Here is a 17,961-nt window from a genome sequence, read left to right as displayed (position 1 = left end):
AAGGCAGGAATAAAAAGTAAAGAAAATCGGGGGCTGGCGAGGGTTGGGGGGGGGGCGGCGGCGGATTCTAAGCAAGGGTACTCCCTCTAAGAGGCTTCTCCTACGCTCTCAAAACTTTAGCATTCATCTTAGCCTCATTCATAGGCAATTTAGTGGAGTAAAATGGGACACTGCCATAAAAGTAGGCATGGTCTAACACTCAAACATGACAATACAGGAAGCCAAAGCAACAAGCAATGAAGAGTGAGAATGGGTTTCAGTTTCTAGATGAGAAATCTGCAAACGATGCACATATATGGGTAAAGAATGAAGAGGACGTGTAAAAATGAAACTAAGGCAGGCAGGGGGATTTGTATAGCATCTGGGTGTTTTTTTTCTTTCTAAAACTTTCTTAATATTCCAACAACGGGTAGACGATTGAGTCTTCGCTAAGACTTCATTTGATAAGATTTCCTTACATAGAAACAGTACGTAATTTTCCAGATGGCCCTGATTCAGAAAAAGTACGGATGCAGTAACCTATTCACCCCTCGAGAAACACCAGGTTTTTCCAAACCTTTAAACAAAACAATCCACCAAGTATCAGAGTTCCTACCTATATTGCACCAGTGGCAATGTCAATTCATCGCACTGAATTACATCACCCATCTATCTCGTGGCTATAGTAGATACTGATACATTACTATGGTAGGCATTTGATATTATAATTATGGTCAATTTTTCGTAAAGGTTAGCTGTTAAAGGTCTAGCGTTGTTCACAGCACTTGTACACTTATTATCTAATTTAATCCTCAATCGATCCCAAGAGAAAAGTGCCACTACCCTCCCATTTTATGGATAAGAAAACTGAGGCCCGGCAAGTTTCAGCTGCTCAAGTTCCTGCCTCCAGAGCGGCAGAGTCAGAATTCCACCTCGGCAGTCTGGCTCTGGGACCTGTGCCGTTCACCTCCGTCCTCTACTCCTTCTGCTAGAAAAGGGGGAAATTCTGAATAGGAAGGCTGCGTGCCAACGCAAAGCAGCAGCTGCTTCGCTGAGAAGTCCCTCACTTCACAAGCTCCTCGCAAAGGGAAAAGGAAAGAGAACGCGGAGTGACCTGGCCAACACGTGGGCCCACAGGAATTGCTTGTTCAATAACAACTTGGCCAGGAACCTAAGGATTGTACTCCCGCTGGGAGTTTTAAAAAATGACTGGACTGAGAGTTAGGAAACACGGATCCTACGCCAGCTGTGCTACCAACTTCTTCTGTGCCCTTGGGGGAGGCATCAGTTTCCACGTCTATAAAATGGGACAGATGAGACAAACGCTGAACAATCTGCTTGAACGAATGTGGCTCCCCCCAGGCTCCCCAGGTCCATCCTGCTCTCTTTCAAGGGTGTTGCCTGTGCCTTTGCCAGGGTCTGACCCACCACACTCCCAGATGACCTGAGCTGTACGTGGCTTAGACTGTAGAAGGGAAGGAGAAAGATCAGGAAGGAGAGAGACGCAGAAGAGAACAACAATAAATAGTAAAGAGTTTGAAAAGATCCCCGTTCACATATCTCAGAGAATTGCCTTTCCCAAAGAGTAAGATAACCTAACTAGAGACTCTTCCTTCACACACTTGAGGGAGGAAGGAAACCATTAAGAATGAGATCTGATGAACGACATAAACTGATGAACAAAACCAGATCCAGAGACAGAGAAGCATCGATCGGACTGTCAAGCCTCAGAGGGAAGGGAGGGGAGGGGAGGGGTAAGATGGAGAGATCAACCAAAGGACTTGTATGAATACATATAAACCTAACCCAGTGGTCGGCAAACTGCGGCTCGCGAGCCGCGGTTTGCCGCTCTGTTGACTAATGAGTTTGCCGATCACTGGGATGGGGGCTTAATCACAAGGAACAACAACAGCCTGTAATTACTGGAATCGAGAGTCTAGGTCAGTGGTCGGCAAACTCATTAGTCAACAGAGCGGCAAACCACGGCTCGCGAGCTGCATGTGGCTCGCAAGCCGCAGTTTGACGACCACTGACCTAACCAATGGACACAGACAACAGGGGGTGAGGGCATGAGTGGGGGGTGGGGGGACAATGGGGGGATAAGGACACATATGTAATACCTTAATCAATAAAGAAAAAAAAACATTTTATCTAAAAAAAATAAAAGAATGAGATCTGTGCGTGGCTGGTGTGGCTCAGTGGTTAAGCGTCGACCCTTGAGCCAGGAGGTCACGGTTCAATTCCCGGTCAGGGCACATGCCCTGGTTATGGGCTGGATCTCCAGTAGGGGGTGTGCAGGAGGCAGCCCTTCCATGATTGTCTCTCATCACTGATGTTTCTATCTCTCTCTCCCTCTCCCTTTCTCTCCCTGAAATCATTGAAAGGAATCAGACCTGTAACTCACTTATGAAGAGGCATGGGGCTGCCCTGGAAAGAACTTGGGCTTTGAGATCTGAAGGACTGGGTTTCAGTTCTCGTCTCCATTCGCTGGTGGAGAGCATGGGGAAGACACTGAATCTGATGCTCAGATTCCCATCTGTGGGACTGGGGATCTGTGACAGCTCCGTGCCTCGTCCATAACATTCAATAACTATTCATGTTTTCCCCCCAAACTACCTGGAAAATAATTTTCTAATATCAAGAATGATAGGTAAGTCAGACCAGAGCAGTCATATGTGATTAAGTAGTATTCTGCAGTCAGATTAAAATATCATTGCATGAGAATCGTAAGACCATCCTTACAAAAGTCTTATCATCAAAATGTGCTATTGTAATAAGACTAGAAATACAAGACCCACGAAATGTCCCTGATCGCTCCAGAGAAGGTCCTCTTACAAGGCTGTGTCTACTCTCATTGTTTTAAGAGAGAAGCAGGCACTGTGATAATGAATGACAATAACTCGCAGTCTTGAACACCGGAAGCTGGGACTCAAGGCCAGGAGCAGGAAGACGCTGTCCCTGAGACCCTGGTACCCTCTGCCCTCCACTGTCCTGTTCTCTCTGCTCCCCTGCCCGCCCGCCCTCTGCTCCCAATTTATTTTTCCTTCTCACTTGCCAGTATCACAGCAGTAGTAGACTCTGGGGCTATGATTCAAACAACGTGGGACTCTTTCTTCCACCGGATAAACATGAACGTAATAACGAACTAGACAGGGATGCTCTGGCCCAAAGTGCTGACTGCCTCCTCACCTGGGGACACTGAGCTGAGCTGATGTTATACAGTGAGGGGGTTTGCTCCTCAAGGGGAGGACAGGCCCCCCAACAGGACCGGTCCATCTGCTGCTCACTTCAGGGAGAGATGGGCAACAGATGCCTGCCAGGGGTCCCAGCTCTGTGGGAAGACAAAGAGTTTGGCTTTGTTTGGTTTTCCATGAAATGTGAGTCTTCGAGGGCGAACAAATGACCAGTAGGCCTTCACCACAAATAACACACTCAGGGCAGCACAGATAATTGGATGAGTCTGCAGACGCTTTGCTTCCTGGGGGTGATCGTCCACCCAGCCAGACCCTCAGCATCAGGCAACAGCCTTTATCTTATATGAATGGGCCAGCACATGTTCATTTCCTCATCCAGAGGCAGAGACAGGCTCACGTTCAGTTGTTGCCTTGAAGTTCCATAAAATATGGATCTTGCTGGGGGGAGTGAGATGAATATACGTGTGTGTGTGTGTGTGTGTGTGTGTGTGTGTGTGTGTGTGTTCCCCAACTTTTAAGTGATAATAGATGATACAGACATAAGCTGGCAGTGGGGGAGGGGGCAAGGGGGAGAATGCTAAGACCTTCCTCTTGGCTTATGGATGAAACAGCTCAAGAGTCAGATCCACAGTTAGAAAGGCCACTACATCAACTTGTACCTAACGTCTGTTTTTAATGTTCTACCACAAAATTCAGGCCGTGGCTTGTCCTCATCCTTTCCTCTCCCCTCACATCTTTCTGAATGGATGAGGTTATACATGACTGGAGCATATATGTATATGGAAACACAGCCCATTCAAAAGTGCCCAAGAGGGACAGGTTCGGGGAACACGCAGCTTGGGAATGGCAGGCCGGTGTCTTCATCCCGGCCCTGGCCCCGACAGCGGTTTCTAATCGCACTTGCAAACTTTCTTTTCCTAAGTAGGCCAGCCTTGTTTGTGAAACAGCGTTGTCAGTGCTTGTTTGCTTAGCACGTCCCCTTTCCAGAGACAGCACGCAGGAAAACACACACACAGGCCCTGCTCCTATCAGCGACGTGGCCAACACGCGGGAGGCCCAAATGACCAAGTTCCCCTCCAGCGCACGGAGGGGCCCTTGTCAGCCCTGAGCTGCAGAGGGAGAGAGAACGTGTATTTCCTTTTCTCTTAAAAACCAACACATTTTTTAAAGAAACGTTTCTTTTCGGATCAAGGCTATGAAAGAAATTCTGCTGGCCCGTGCAGATGTGCTTAGAAAAGGCCAGACTCTCTCCTGCAAGGGGAAAGGGAAAGAGGAGAGCCAAATGCCACACACACACGCACCTCCCAGGAGAATGGCATCTCAAAATGAACCGGCCCCTGAACAAGACCGTGCGGCTGAAGACGATGAAGAACACAAGCAGGTATGGATCATCAAGGAGGGAGGATATGAAATACTGGTCTGGTTTATATATGGCTCTCAGTCTAGCATTTTCAGGCGTCCTCACACTACGGCCCGCAGGCCACATGCGGCCCGCCGAGGACATGTATCCGGCCCGCCGGGTGCCGCTGCCTGTCCTGCTTAGCAGCCGACTTGTCCCGGGCCCGCAGTGCGCATAGGAATTTGTTCGTAGTTTTTTTTTTTAAACTATAGTCCGGCCCTCCAACGGTCTGAGGGACAGTGAACTGGCCCCCTGTTTAAAAAGTTTGAGGACCCCTGATTTAGATGATAAGAGTTATGATGGCAGCTTCCCCATCCCGAAAAGGCTTTTATACTATTGGTTGAACAAATGAATAGATCTCTTTTACCCACAAGGCCCTACCTATGTGGAAACCAACCCCCCAAAAAGTCTCTAGAAACCTGAGCCACTTGGGTACCACCATGACATTCCCTAGCAGACGGGATTAAATCAACATTGCTAGTTGCCCCATTTTTCGAGGACCCAGGTCAATTGCAGGATCATGAGTTGCTGGCTTCGAGAGATCTTAGACTTGGGTCCTTATAGTTCCGGACTGAAATCTGGAAATTCAACAAAAAAGATCAACACTCAAATAGTTGACTAAATAGCCCGGCCAGTGTGGCTCAGTGGTTGAGCATTGATCCATGAACCAAGAGGTCACTGGTTCAATTCCCAGTCAGGGCACACGCCTGGGTTGCAGGCTTGATCCCCAGTAGGGGGCATGCAGGAGGCAGCTGGTCGATGTTTCTCTCTCATCATTGATGTTTCTATCTCTCTCTCCCTCTCCCTTTCCCTTCTTCTCTCTCTAAAACTCAATACAAACATATTTTAAAAATGACTAAATACATTGCCTTCTTTTATATTTGCATGCTGTCCATTAGATGCTGTTATCAGTAGATAATAATATACACACACACATCAATCTATTGACTTGGCAAGACCTATGTTAGCACTAAGGACCAAGACTCTCAAATTAATGATGCATGTGACCTTGAACAAGGGATAAACTTCCCTAGGCCCCATGTCTGTAGCAGCATAATGAGAAGACGGGACGAGACCAATGGCTCTGACTGTGCTGCGCTCAGAATCGCCTGGGGAGCTTTAACACGCCTGGTGCACAGGTGTGGCCCCCAGGCCAACTTAATCAGAATCTCTGGAGGTGGCCACTGAGCATCGAAGGTTTAAGTCGTCCCAGTTGATCCCAATGAGCAGCCTGCTGTGAAAACCATTGGGCTAGGGCAGTGGTCGGCAAACCGCGGCTCGCGAGACACATGCGGCTCTTTGGCCCCTTGAGTGTGGCTCTTCCACAAAATACCACGGCCTGGGCGAGTCTATTTTGAAGAAGTGGCGTTAGAAGAAGTTTAAGTTTAAAAAATGTGGCTCTCCAAAGAAATTTCAATCGTTGTACTGTACCACTGGGTCGGCAAACTCATGAGTCAACAGAGCCAAATATCAACAGTACAATGATTGAAATTTCTTTGGAGAGCCACATTTTTTAAACTTAAACTTCTTCTAACGCCACTTCTTCAAAATAGACTCGCCCAGGCCGTGGTATTTTGTGGAAGAGCCACACTCAAGGGGCCAAAGAGCCGCAGTTTGCCCACCACGGGGCTAGGGGACCTCTAAGCTTCCTTCTCGTTCCCCAAACTGGACTTCTTGAGTTTGAAAAGATGACCTCTCGTGGGATTAGACCGTCTACCCTTCGTCTATCCTTATCTTCCCACTTGAAATAAATTGCCGGTGCCCTGCAGACCAGGGCATTTTTAGGCCCAAATCGCGGCCCAGCATCGCTGGGACAGGGACTCTGGCTGCTCATGACCATGAGCCTTCGGAAGCAGGGGCTCCTGGTGGAAAGCTCCCGCCCACCTCCTTGGGGCATGTGAGCCACAGACTGTGGCCGAAGGTTCTTCTGCTCCGGACCCTGCTTTTGCGAATCTACAATCATTAGCGGCCGCTGCCAGGGAGGCCTCTCCCTGCATAGCCAGATGGTTAACTGATCGGAACTGGTACACGTGGTTCATACTTAACATGCTCCCATAGTGCTGTACTGAGAACAATGGCCACACCCGCCCCAAAGCCACACACTCATGCCATGAAGAGGTTTTGAAAGGGAAGGGGGTTGGGAGCAGGGCCCAGGGGCCTGAGCTGTGGAGAGCTACGTGCCAGGCACTTCATCAGTTTGTCCTGGGATGTTGAAATTATCCCGATTCTACACTGGAAAAAACTGGGGATCTGAGGGGTAACCTGAGTTGCCTAAGGACACCTCTAGTTGGGGGTGGAAAAGCCTGGAAGTGGAGCCAGGTGTAAGGGAGCTGAACGCCACTCCGCTGTGCACCAGCGTATGAGGAGCAGCCGGAGTGCGGGCAGCCAAGGAGAGACAGGGAGAGGGGGAGGCAGGGAGAGAGCTCACATCTCTTCCCACTGACATTTTAATTAAGAAGGAGGCAGTGTGTCCAAGAGCTCAGAGGACACAGACAGCTGCGGACCGGTTCAGGGAGCAGGTTCAGGACACGCTCGCAGAAAGGAGCAGGCCTCTCCATGACTTCACACGCGATCTCCTCCCGTCTCAAAGCTTCCAGAACTTTCCACGGGGAGAGCGCTGCCCCTCCTCCCACCTCCCCTTTTATAGTCAGACTACAATCCCGGCTCCAAAAATAAACCAGCCCGAGGAGGGGCCGGGAGAAGCAAAGCTTAACCGTTTTCTGCTTTCACTACGGAGTTATGGGGCATCACGTGGACGAATGTCTCATCACATTTTTACAAATCCCCCTCCAAATAAATAGCTCTGGGATAGGCCCAAATTACTCTGGCCTCTTGACCCAACATGTTTTTGTAATTACTTGGCACTCCAACTGTATGCTACTTAAATTAGGGACCAGTCACCAAGTTATTTTTAGCCGACAGCAACACACACACACACACACACACACACACACACACACACACACACACACACGCTGCTGTACCTAGCTTGTTAGCTGTACTCCTTTGGAAAAGGAGCCCAAACTGCCTTTTTCACTGGCACCATCATTCCTGTTCAACCAACAGTAATGATACTAAGCGGCATGTTTGAGTCGTTACCATGAGGAACTACTTAAACACTTTGCACACTTTAGTTCCTTGTATTCCTAACTAACACTATGAGATAGCTACTGGGCCCAGCAAGGGCGGAGCTGGGGGGAGGGAGGCCATGAAGTGGGGGCAAAGGCGGGGCGAGGGGAGGAGATCAAGACTAGAACGCAGACAGACCAGATCCCAGGTCCGGCCTGAATTTCCCCTCTCTTTGCTACAGGGCTCATGTTAGCCATGTTCAGGTGTTAAACAGAGGTTCCGAATGACAACAGTGCGTTTGTGAATCGAGAAATGTCCTCATAACATCCCCGAGAGACAAGAGGAAATTGTGTACCCCCACAAAACAAAGCAGGGAGAGGAAGAATATGCTCCCGGGTTTCTGATTTCTGAGCACAGCCACTCTGGATCTTGCGATCACGCTCGCTGTCACCCACAGGTTTACTTCAGAATCCTTGTTAACTAAGAGCGAACGTGCAATCGATGCTGCTCATTAGGAGTTAGGGAGGAAAGTTTTACAGTATGAGAGCCTAACCCCCTATGACTGTTATCCAAATCTTCTCTAGGGATCAGTCTCCTGAAGTAACTCTCTCTCCTCCCCTTGCTCCCCAATAAATGCCTCTGAGTCAGTCTTTGTTTTGTGACAGCGCAGAGCGAGTACAGGCATGGACCCTGACGTAGCTGAGCAGAACGGGGAGCTCTGGACCCCCAGTTACCACCTGGAGCCCTCCCCCCAGAAGGAGGGCTGCTTCTCCACAGCCCTGACCGCCTTAAGAGTCACAGCAGAAGTTACAAGTTTGGAAAAATTCTCCACAATGGTCACCTGTTACTGCAGTATTGAGTAAAAATGTTGTCCGTATCTACTATAAAATATCCCAGCCTTCTTAATTTTAAAACATTAGGTTTCAACACAAAACATGTTTAAATACATTAAAATATTGACTGTTCTATAAATGTTTTCAATCAAAAAAAGAAGAAGAGAAGGCAAATAGGGAAAATAGTACTAATGGTTTAAAATCTGGTGACAGGTATATGGGTGCTCGCTCCACTCTTTCCTACTTTTCTCTATATTTGAAATTTCTTGTAGTAAAAATGTTAAAGGCGTAGACTGTTTTTGAGGAGGAGGTGTGATGCCCCTTTAGGTTAATGACAAATTGTTTCCCTGAACCCACTGGGATCCTGACAAACATCACAGCGATGATGGTAGCTCTCATCCTGGGAGGCCCAGGATTATCTAGCCTTCTGATTCGGTGTGGTTAGAAATCACATTCAACATCACGTTTGGGTAAAAACAAATTATAATTCGTTCAAAGATTTTTGCAAATCCCTAAGTATCTCTTCATCTCTCCGGGCTGGGTGGAAGCGCGGGTCTGAAGCCTTGTTTTCTTCCGAAGCTGAGACTAAACCGTGGATTCAGACGCAGGTCACGACAGGGAGGGGATTGTAAATGAGAACAGTAACTTAATCTCAGGGGCTCTGGCGCTGATCACCTTCTTCCCAGCCTGACACAGCATTACTAAAACGGTCCCCAGGCAGCCGCTCCACTTGACAGGCAGCACCAAACATGGAGAACGTGGCATTGAAACAGGGGACATGACACTTGGACAGGGAGGGTAGCAACCAGTGTTTACAAACATACACCAGGGCAGCAGGTGGGCTGGCCATAAATTACCCAAGATCGGACTGAAATCTCTGAAAATACATTGAGGAGGCCTCAGAAATGTCTACCCTAGAAGATTCTCACTACCCATCACCATGGCTTCCCTGCAAAACTCACTCGTTCCAAAATGGTACCACTACCACGCTTGCTAAAATAAAATCTTACATCACCCAGGGCTGGGGTTCGTAAAAGAAACCTCAGCAGGGAAGCCAGGCCAGAATGGTCTGCTGGACCCACACAAGAGCCTGGGAGAAGGTGCTGGCCATGCCTTCTGAGCGATGCCCACCCTAGTCCTCACTCGATGGTACGTTGGCATTAACCTTTGGTTTGCCCACATGAAGGGGGTAGCGAGGGCATCCTGGTATTGCTCTCCCTTCTTTCCCATCTTGGTCCAACTTTTAGGCCATTCCCCACAGAGAGACCAACACGATAATGACGATAATAATAAAAAGAGTAGATTATAGACCCTTTTGCTCCTGAACTACAGATTTTTCAAGCAAATTCCCAGATAATCAAAGAAAAAGCCCCCCAGAGCTCCAGCGAGTCCAACCTCTACCACCAGCGCGCCTCCCAGGTCCACCGCCGCCGTGTCTCACCAACCCGAAAATGACCAGCCCTCGCGGCGGCTGCCCAGGGCGCCCAGTGGTGAGGTCAGCAGCATGTCCGGCCCCGCCCATTGAGGCAATCTCACTCCCGGACACTGAGGAACAGCCCAGGCTGCTGGACGCTCAGCCGCATCCACAGGAGCGGGGGAGGAACCCCACTTTCATCGATAGCACCCAGGAGACTCATTTCTCAGTGATTGACAAGCCACCCCCATACACAATAATTCCCACGGCCAAATAAGAAGGGCGGATCTCCAACTCCTCTAGTCAACCTCATGTTCAAGTCCGGGGTCAACTTAGTGTATCCTGTTTGATGCCTATCCTCAGAGTCTGCAGACGCACAAGGCCTGCTTTTTCTCAACATCTACTCTGCCTGAGCAGAGAGACGACCATTAAGACCGTCGACTACCCACTCTGTCTGCTCCCCAAGACAAACGATCACCAATGGGAAATGTGTAGGTTGTATTTTCTCATCCAAAAAAAGATTAGCCAAGCCAAGATCATGGTAAGAAAACACTAGCTGGTCAACTTACTGGGAATCACTCAAAGCCAACCAAATAAGAATATAAAGCCATACCATACAGAGGAAATCTGAACATACCTTAAACCCAAGAAAACCCAAGAACGCCAACAACAAAAATGAGTGGCTGCTGCCAGAACTGATACAACCTCCACGATGTCATCCTTCCTATCAGAGCCCACCAGCTCTAAGGGTACTAGTGACTTTGTGGTAGCTGAGTCCAGGGAGGGGGCATTAGAGGGTGGACAGGCGGGTTATATCAGAGGAATGCAGAACCATATGTCCAAGAATGGTACTTAGCCAAAGGCAGACTGCATCGCTGGGAAGACCAGAAGGAGAATGGCAGAGCTGTCTTCACAAAAACACAATGACTAACTTGCTCACCTCCATGGCCTGTTGCAATTTAAACATGGAAGATGTTCAAAGGGACCCTATGGTCAACACAGTTCCGGAGGCTGGCTGGCGATATGGCCCAGACTGTGTACCTTGGCTCAGACACAAGAGAAGAGAAGAGAGTAGATGATGATCTCTCAGAATCACCACCACCAGACAGAAGACACCGAAGAGGAAGCATGAGGCGCAGTGCCTCAAAGGATGGTATCTTTGGGCCAAGAGGCGAGATGGACAAAGGACGAGGGCGGCCCCACTAGGTTAGGCAACACGGGGTGGAAGGAGCTCAGAGAATAGTGGGTAATGAATTCCTCCTGCCAGGGCTCAGCCACCATGACCTCCGAGTTATTCTGCATTGAATGTACTGAGGCAAGTGACCCCCGCCCCATCTCGGGAGGAGCCATGATGCCAACGATTGTAAGGGGCAGCCAGAGGGAACAATGGGGTGGGGAGTACCTCCTAAGAATGACTCTGTCCCTTAGAGCTACAGCAGAGGAACAGATGTTTTCAATGAACTTACACTGTGGGGCCCTGCAATAAGGATCTCTGCCCCTCTATATGTCACTTTATAAACCACCTAAAATCCAAGCTGATGGGAGAGGTGAGAACGAGGAAGAATTTCCCACAAAAAGAACTGGTACCTGTGAGTTTACTTGCAGGTCACTATCTCAGTTCCACCAACCTGGGTTAAGTCTGAGAGATAATAACTTTCCAGCGAGTGATGGATTGGACGAGAGCTACCAGACCAGGCATGACTTGAGCCGCCCTCTGGCGTTATAAAAGCCCCTTTAAAGAGGGGGGAAGTCTCAGAGAGGTGAAATGACTTGCACAATGCAAATCAGAAGGGGAAACCAGACCAGAACCCAAATCTTCTGGCTTCCAGTTCAATGCTACTGGATTCCTCTCACCACCCCAAAATAATTAAGAAAGGGCATGCGAGGGCAGACAAGAGAATGCCGGTACCTCTAAGGGACAACCCCGCGTGACCCCAGGCTGATCAGGAGTGTGCCAGGGAAGGGAGCATTCGTTACCTTTCAACACCAGAGGTTCTTTGCCTTCTCTCTTCAGGGACTCGAGGACTATGTGGAGTGGCTGGGAAGGCATCACCCGGCTCGGCTCATTGGTATTCTCATCATAAACTATAATTTCTTTGGAAAAGATCCTCTTGAAAGAGTCCTTGCCTTCCCTACAGGAAATCAAGTCTAAGACAGTGATTTTGCCCTGCTGGAGTCTCCGCCGGCTGATCTTGTCGGCACAGTTAATGTGGACAGCTCCTTGGATGTGGCTCTTGTTGTACTCCATGAAGGGCCTGCAGTCAATGATGACAGGGCCCTGGCTCGCCACGTGACTCTTGCTGCATTTGGTCATTTTCTTCGCCAAGTCATTGGGGTAGATTATTTTGATGCTGGCTAGCTGCTTGGGGGTCCCCGCCGCAGGGCTGCCCACCCCCCCTGCCGGACTTAGAGAGCCTGCGTTCTCATTGTTGTTGACCATCTGGGTGGCAGGGCAGGCGCTGGAGGTGCCGATGGCAGGGGTGGCGGAGCCGGCGGCGATGGCTTGGGTTGGGGCCTGGGTGTCCTTGTCGTAGTTTGCCACAGTGCAGCAGCTGGCACTGCTGCATCCACAATTCAGGGAGCGGGCAGAGCCGCTGGATGAGGGCATATACGTCAGATTCGCAGCCTTGAGGGACACGACGGTGGTGGCGATGACAGCAGGGTGGCTGTTACTGCCCGGGGCGGCAGAGCCAAGGTAGCTAGCGTCTAAACAGAGGTTGAGATCCTGAGGCCGGACGGGCCTGGACAGTGCCACTACTACCCTGTCGTCTAAAGGAGACGGAGGCATGAGGAGGCTGAAAACTGGCAATTCAAGAAGAACTCAAGACAGTCTGTAAAGAAGGGGAGGGGGGGGAAAGAAAGAATCAAGTCACGTGACACAAAAGGCAGTCGCATCCAATCCCTGGGAGAGGCCACTGCATCCCTCTGAGGAACGTGGTCCTGAATCCCTTTCCTCACGCTGCTCCTGAAGCTGGAGACTCGTGGGCACAGGGTCAAAGAGGATGTCCACCTGAGGACGCCCATCTATTTGGTCCCTGAGTCTGAGGTTAAAGGCGCACGCTGATCAACCACCTTTCTCGGACCTACATCGATGTTCACCCTCAGGAAAGGTAAATCACAAAGATATGAAACTCGGGAGACAGAAAGGGAGGCTCTGAAGAGGTCTCTATTCTGGGCCTGGTCTCCTGGGCAGCACTCTAGCGCAACTATCTGAGAAAGACCCACTTGTCCACCCGTGCATACTTTCCATGTCCTTCCCTGCCCACTGCAAAGGCGGAGGAATGGCCACGGGCACCGCACAGCTCACAGAAATATACAGCGGCTAAATATACATGGGGGCGGATGTCAACTTTCTGCACATCAGAACGAAAGTATCCCCCTAAGTGAATCTCTTTAGCCAGGAGCTATTCTTGCTTTCCATTCGACTGAGCCCTTTGCAAAGCACACACAATCATATTAAAGCCCGGTGCTTCCTCTTAGCGGCTATTCATTAGCCTATTCATTAGTCTGCATTTCCCCTTTCATTACAAACTGGTGTCCTAAGATGAAGCCTCCAGCTAAGGAGCCAGGTCTGGAAACCCCAACCCTGGCAGATCCATCCCCCTTTGCTCCCTCGCCACCCTCCACCCCAACCCCACCCCCACTCTCGCTTTTAGGGAAAGGACCGCTTTGACTTCATTTCCCTAAAGGCACGGACTATGCATCCTAGAGCTTCTCTCGGCGGGAGGCGGGCGCCGTGCATAATATTTTAATCCCGCACAAGAAATCCCCCTCTTCCTCTTCGGGGCGATGAATTCCATAAAGATGACTTCCCAGCTCGCCTGTCCCTGCTAAAGGGGGCAGGGAAGTATTGCCCACCAGGTCGGCCAGCTGTCTGGAGAGGGCGCCTGCGAAGGGACAGTTCCTTCCTCCTTGAAGGCACAGGGGCGCCCTACACCCGGCCCTGCTATTAGCCATGCACACAGGAAAGAGACCAACCCCCATGCGAGAGTCACTCGTTTAAAACAACTTTAAGAGTGTCTGGGGAAATGTCATCTATCACCCGTCTACACACGACCGTCACCGTTTTCTGACACGGAGCCCAAGTGGCACAAGCAGAACCCCCCCCCCACACACACACACACACACACGCACACGCACGCACACACGGGCACGCAGGCACCCCATCCGCAGGTCCCCGCCGACTCAGGTTCCTCTCCCCCAGCTCTGGATGGGAGCGAGGGATCCAACCCCTTCCCTCCCGCCCGCCCGCCCTCCCGGCTTTCTTCCCTCCCTTGCGTAGTATTTTTTGAAGAGCAAGTACTATTCCGGAAGCTAGAACTGTTTCCCAGCCGGACCAAGCGGTGCAAGTCTTTGCTATTGTGTTACCTGGTAGGGAGCGTCCCGGAATCCACAGCCCACTTCCCCTGGAGTGGGACGCCAGCGCGTGTCCGCGGGGACCCAGGCTGGGCCCCCACCTCCCGGCGGGGTGCGCGGCTCACACACGCACGGAGTGTCTAGCGAGATCTGCATCCCTGCAGCAGAGGGTCGGGCGTCTACACGGCCCGCGAAACCGGCCAGACCGGCCCAGGAAACCTCCCCGAGACACTGAGCTGCCTGCCCCCCTCTTCCCTGGCTGGTGGACCCTCCACCTCTAGGCACAGGCTGACATTGTAGAAAATCAAGTGGTTTGAGAACGCTCCTTCCCCGCTCCTGGGGCACCTAACACCCCCCTTCACAACACAGCGCATTAACGAGCCCCAGGCATTTAAAACTGCCGCAAAGCGTCCCAACAAACCTCATTTTTCCCCCCTTCGTCCAAAATCCAAACAGACTGCAGAGAGTAAACGCACAGCGCGGCGCGAGCCAACAGCCGGAACCCGATTCAGCTCACCTGCCGTGGCTCCCCGTGAGCATCGCCACACTCACACACACACACACACACACACACACACACACACACTCACACGCACCCCGCCTAACACTCCCGGGCTCTCGGAGCAGCCGCGGGGACTTCCACTTACTTCGTACAGGAGCGCAGCCCTCCACCATCTGGCGCCGCCTCAGTGTGGACTCGCGCACTCAGCCCCCCATTCACTCGGCTTCATTGATCTCCAGCCACAACATAGTTACTTTCTCTTTTGCTAGGACTGTAAATGTACGGCTCGGGGGGGGCGGGCCGGATGCCGACCGACGGCGCGCTGGGCCAATAAGAATCCGGAGAAAGCTGACCGTTACCTCACAGCAGCCCGCGACCAATGGGCGGCTGGAGGGGGCGGGGCCGGGGGCGTGGCCTCGCCTCGCTTACCAGGGCCGCTGCTCCGCCGCTCCGGGTCCGCGGTGTTGGAACGCGGGCGGTGATGTCATTGGCAACCAATCAACAACTTAAGAAGGGCCAGCCGGGCCGCGCGGAGCAGCTGCTCTGTATTTACATGTAAACCGAGCCCGCGGGGCGCGCTTAACCCTTTCCGGGGCTGAAGTGTCAACTGGCGGGGCTCACCGCTGGGCTCCACCTGGCTCTGCCCAACTTGACGGGATCCCCTGGGGCCCCTCGCGGGGGACAGACCGCGCGGTCTCCCTATTATTCCTTCTTACTCTGGACGGTGATGCAAGTGCCGGAGTAACTTTCTAAAGGCGAGACAACGAGAGCAAATCACTGTCCCCAAAAGGGGAAACCGGGTTCTTGGAGCGGCTCGAGGTGATGGACAGACCCTAACCCCAGATTCTGGACGCCGCCGAGCCGCCCGCGCCGGGACCCTCGTGAGCGCGCAGCCAGGGGCATCGCCGCTTCTCCGCCCGCGTCCTGGGTTCGGAAGCCACTGGAAGCGAGCGAGGCCGCGTCCTGGGAGCCGCCCCGCTCGGCATCGCGCCGCCGGGAAGCGTCGGCCGGCCGCCCGCAGAGGTCGCTGCCCCTCAGGCTTCCCAACTGCTGCCCCGCGCGGCGTGGGGCGCGGCGCCCTCTGGCTCGCGGACGTCTGCGTCCCGGTCACGCCCCCGCCTCCTCCGCCTACTTGCCAGGGCTCCGGTCACCACGCCACCCCGGCGGGTGGAGGGCTGCTCGGAGGCAGCGGCCTGGGCTCAGGCAGGAAGCTACAGGGCGCGCACCCTGAGCCATGGCACGGGTGCCACCCGCTAGGCCGGACCCGCCACGACCCCCGGCCCGGCCACCTCGCAGGGCCCCTGGCAAGCCCAGGACAGCCGCCCCGAAATTCCGGAGTAGCCTTGGCCGCGGAAAGGAACCTGAACTCTGTGTAAATCACCAGACTCGCGCAGCCCGGGGGTCGCTGGCCGAGGCGCGCGGAGGAGCGGGGCCACAGTAGCGCCGCCCCTCCCCCCCAGCCCCGCCTCTGGAAAATCTCAGGGAAACGGAGAGAAAGTTGTCTGGCATGGAGATGCGGAGAGGGACTGCAGAGAGCCTGCATCACACAGCCCTGAAGATGTCGGGCCCTCTCCTTTGGCCCTTTCCCGGCTCAGAGAGCCTGGCAGGGGAAAGAGTGGGAAGCGTTCCATGCCCTGAGCCGGTGAGCCCTTGTGAGCAAGACAGAGTAGTTTGCTTTGGTTTTTCCCTCTTACCCGATTGAAGGTGTTGGAGACAAACTTCAGGCTCCAGGCCTGACAAGTCAGCTAAGTGGTAGCGACACATGCATGTAAATGCTTTAAGAGCAGATCTGCTAGCTCTCAGAGCTCAGTGCACTAGTCAGAGAAATCCCTTGGCGAGCTCGCGGGCTATGCATATACACACAGGCCAGTGTTTCCAATGGAAGTAAATGCATACAGTCACCTCTAGCAGGAAAGGGTTTCTGCAGTCCCCTCTCCACTCACACACCAACACACGTGCGCAGTGGTGGGGGCACACCATTTGGTTCTCACACCTTTGGGGATCAACAGGTCCTGGCCAGGAAAGTCGTGTTCTGGGTACTTCCCATAGAAACCAGAAAAGAACCTTTGGGAGGGTCTGGCTACCCTGGGTCTCTTTAGAGCTTAAATAGCTAAGGCATCGCTCACCCTGGATCATTATTGGGGGGAAATGTTCACTAACGCGGGGTTGGAGAGTTCCAAATGTAGGTCCTGATTCTGCCTCTCATCAGTTGTGTCTGTCCATCCAGACTCACCGCTCATTCATTGATCTGTGAAATGGGAATATCCCAACTAAAACAAACAAACAAAAACGGGGGAAAAATTCTGGTGCAAGTACTCAGGCGGGGGAAAAGATTGCTGATAAAAGGCAATCAGTAAAAAAGCACTGTCCTTGTTTCAGGAACCGGGTGCATCTAGTTAAAGGTACTTAGGATCTATCTATAATAATAAAAGCGTAATATGCTAATTAGACCAGACAGCCGAACGACCTTCTTTCTGGACATCCTTCCAGACGACATTCCAGAGGAAGCCAGGGCTGCAAGGGCCAAGCCCCTTGCATGAATTTCGTGCACCAGGCCTCTAGTAAATTATAAATTCATTGCTAACACCCTAGTATCTAGGCCCAAACAAAGTAGGGACTTACAGAATTGCAGAAGAGCTCTTAAAAGCTTTTCCTATGAGGTCCAGAAGGGGAAAGGAACTTCAGAAAGAAATGTAACTCATCTAATGAGATGATTGTTTTATTCTAGTTTCAAACTAGTGATGATAATTGACTAGTTGACTAAGAATCTAAGCCTTCCAGGCTAAAAAATTAGAAGTGATGGCAACATTTCTCATCATTTATCAAACCTGAAACATGAAATAAGCATGAAATTAACATATACAAAGATGTACTTATTGTATTATCAGGCATCCTGAAGTATACAGTTTATATCCCAATTATAGAGTGGCAGAAAAAAATCAGATTATACAGATGGATATTTTTCCCGTCGCTACTCTTTTAAGCTTCTTTTATACAAAAAGAGGTGATTTTGTTCCTATTTTTTGAATAATAATGTGAAAATGCTGGATTTAAATTTGTAATACCAAGCCAGCCAATGACTACGAACCGGAACTGTGTACAACTAACCAGCCAAGCCTTAATGTTCAATTTTAGTCCCAAAGAAACAGCAAAGCATCTTCATTGTGTTGTAGTATTCTAACCATTATACTCAGCCAGATCCTTGTTCCTACAAA

General features: G+C 51.3%; 1 protein-coding gene across 1 annotated transcript in view; it reads right to left on the bottom strand.

The window, feature by feature from the left end:
• The window catches only part of DUSP10 (dual specificity phosphatase 10), a 36,877-nt gene extending 21,852 nt beyond the window's left edge, over window positions 1–15,025 (bottom strand). The window contains exons 1-2 of the mRNA XM_080651226.1: window positions 14,892–15,025; window positions 11,866–12,719 (exon numbers count right to left, since the gene is read on the bottom strand). Coding sequence (XP_080507352.1) covers window positions 11,866–12,676 — 811 coding nt within the window. The 5' untranslated portion in view covers window positions 12,677–12,719; window positions 14,892–15,025. The remainder of the gene's footprint in view (window positions 1–11,865; window positions 12,720–14,891) is intronic.
• Window positions 15,026–17,961: the final 2,936 nt, after the last annotated feature.

Source organism: Plecotus auritus, assembly GCF_963455305.1.
Source record: "Plecotus auritus genome assembly, chromosome: 14".
Lineage (NCBI taxonomy): Eukaryota > Metazoa > Chordata > Mammalia > Chiroptera > Vespertilionidae > Plecotus > Plecotus auritus.
Note: the sequence above shows the minus strand (reverse complement) of the source record. Positions and strands in the feature narration are given on the sequence as shown.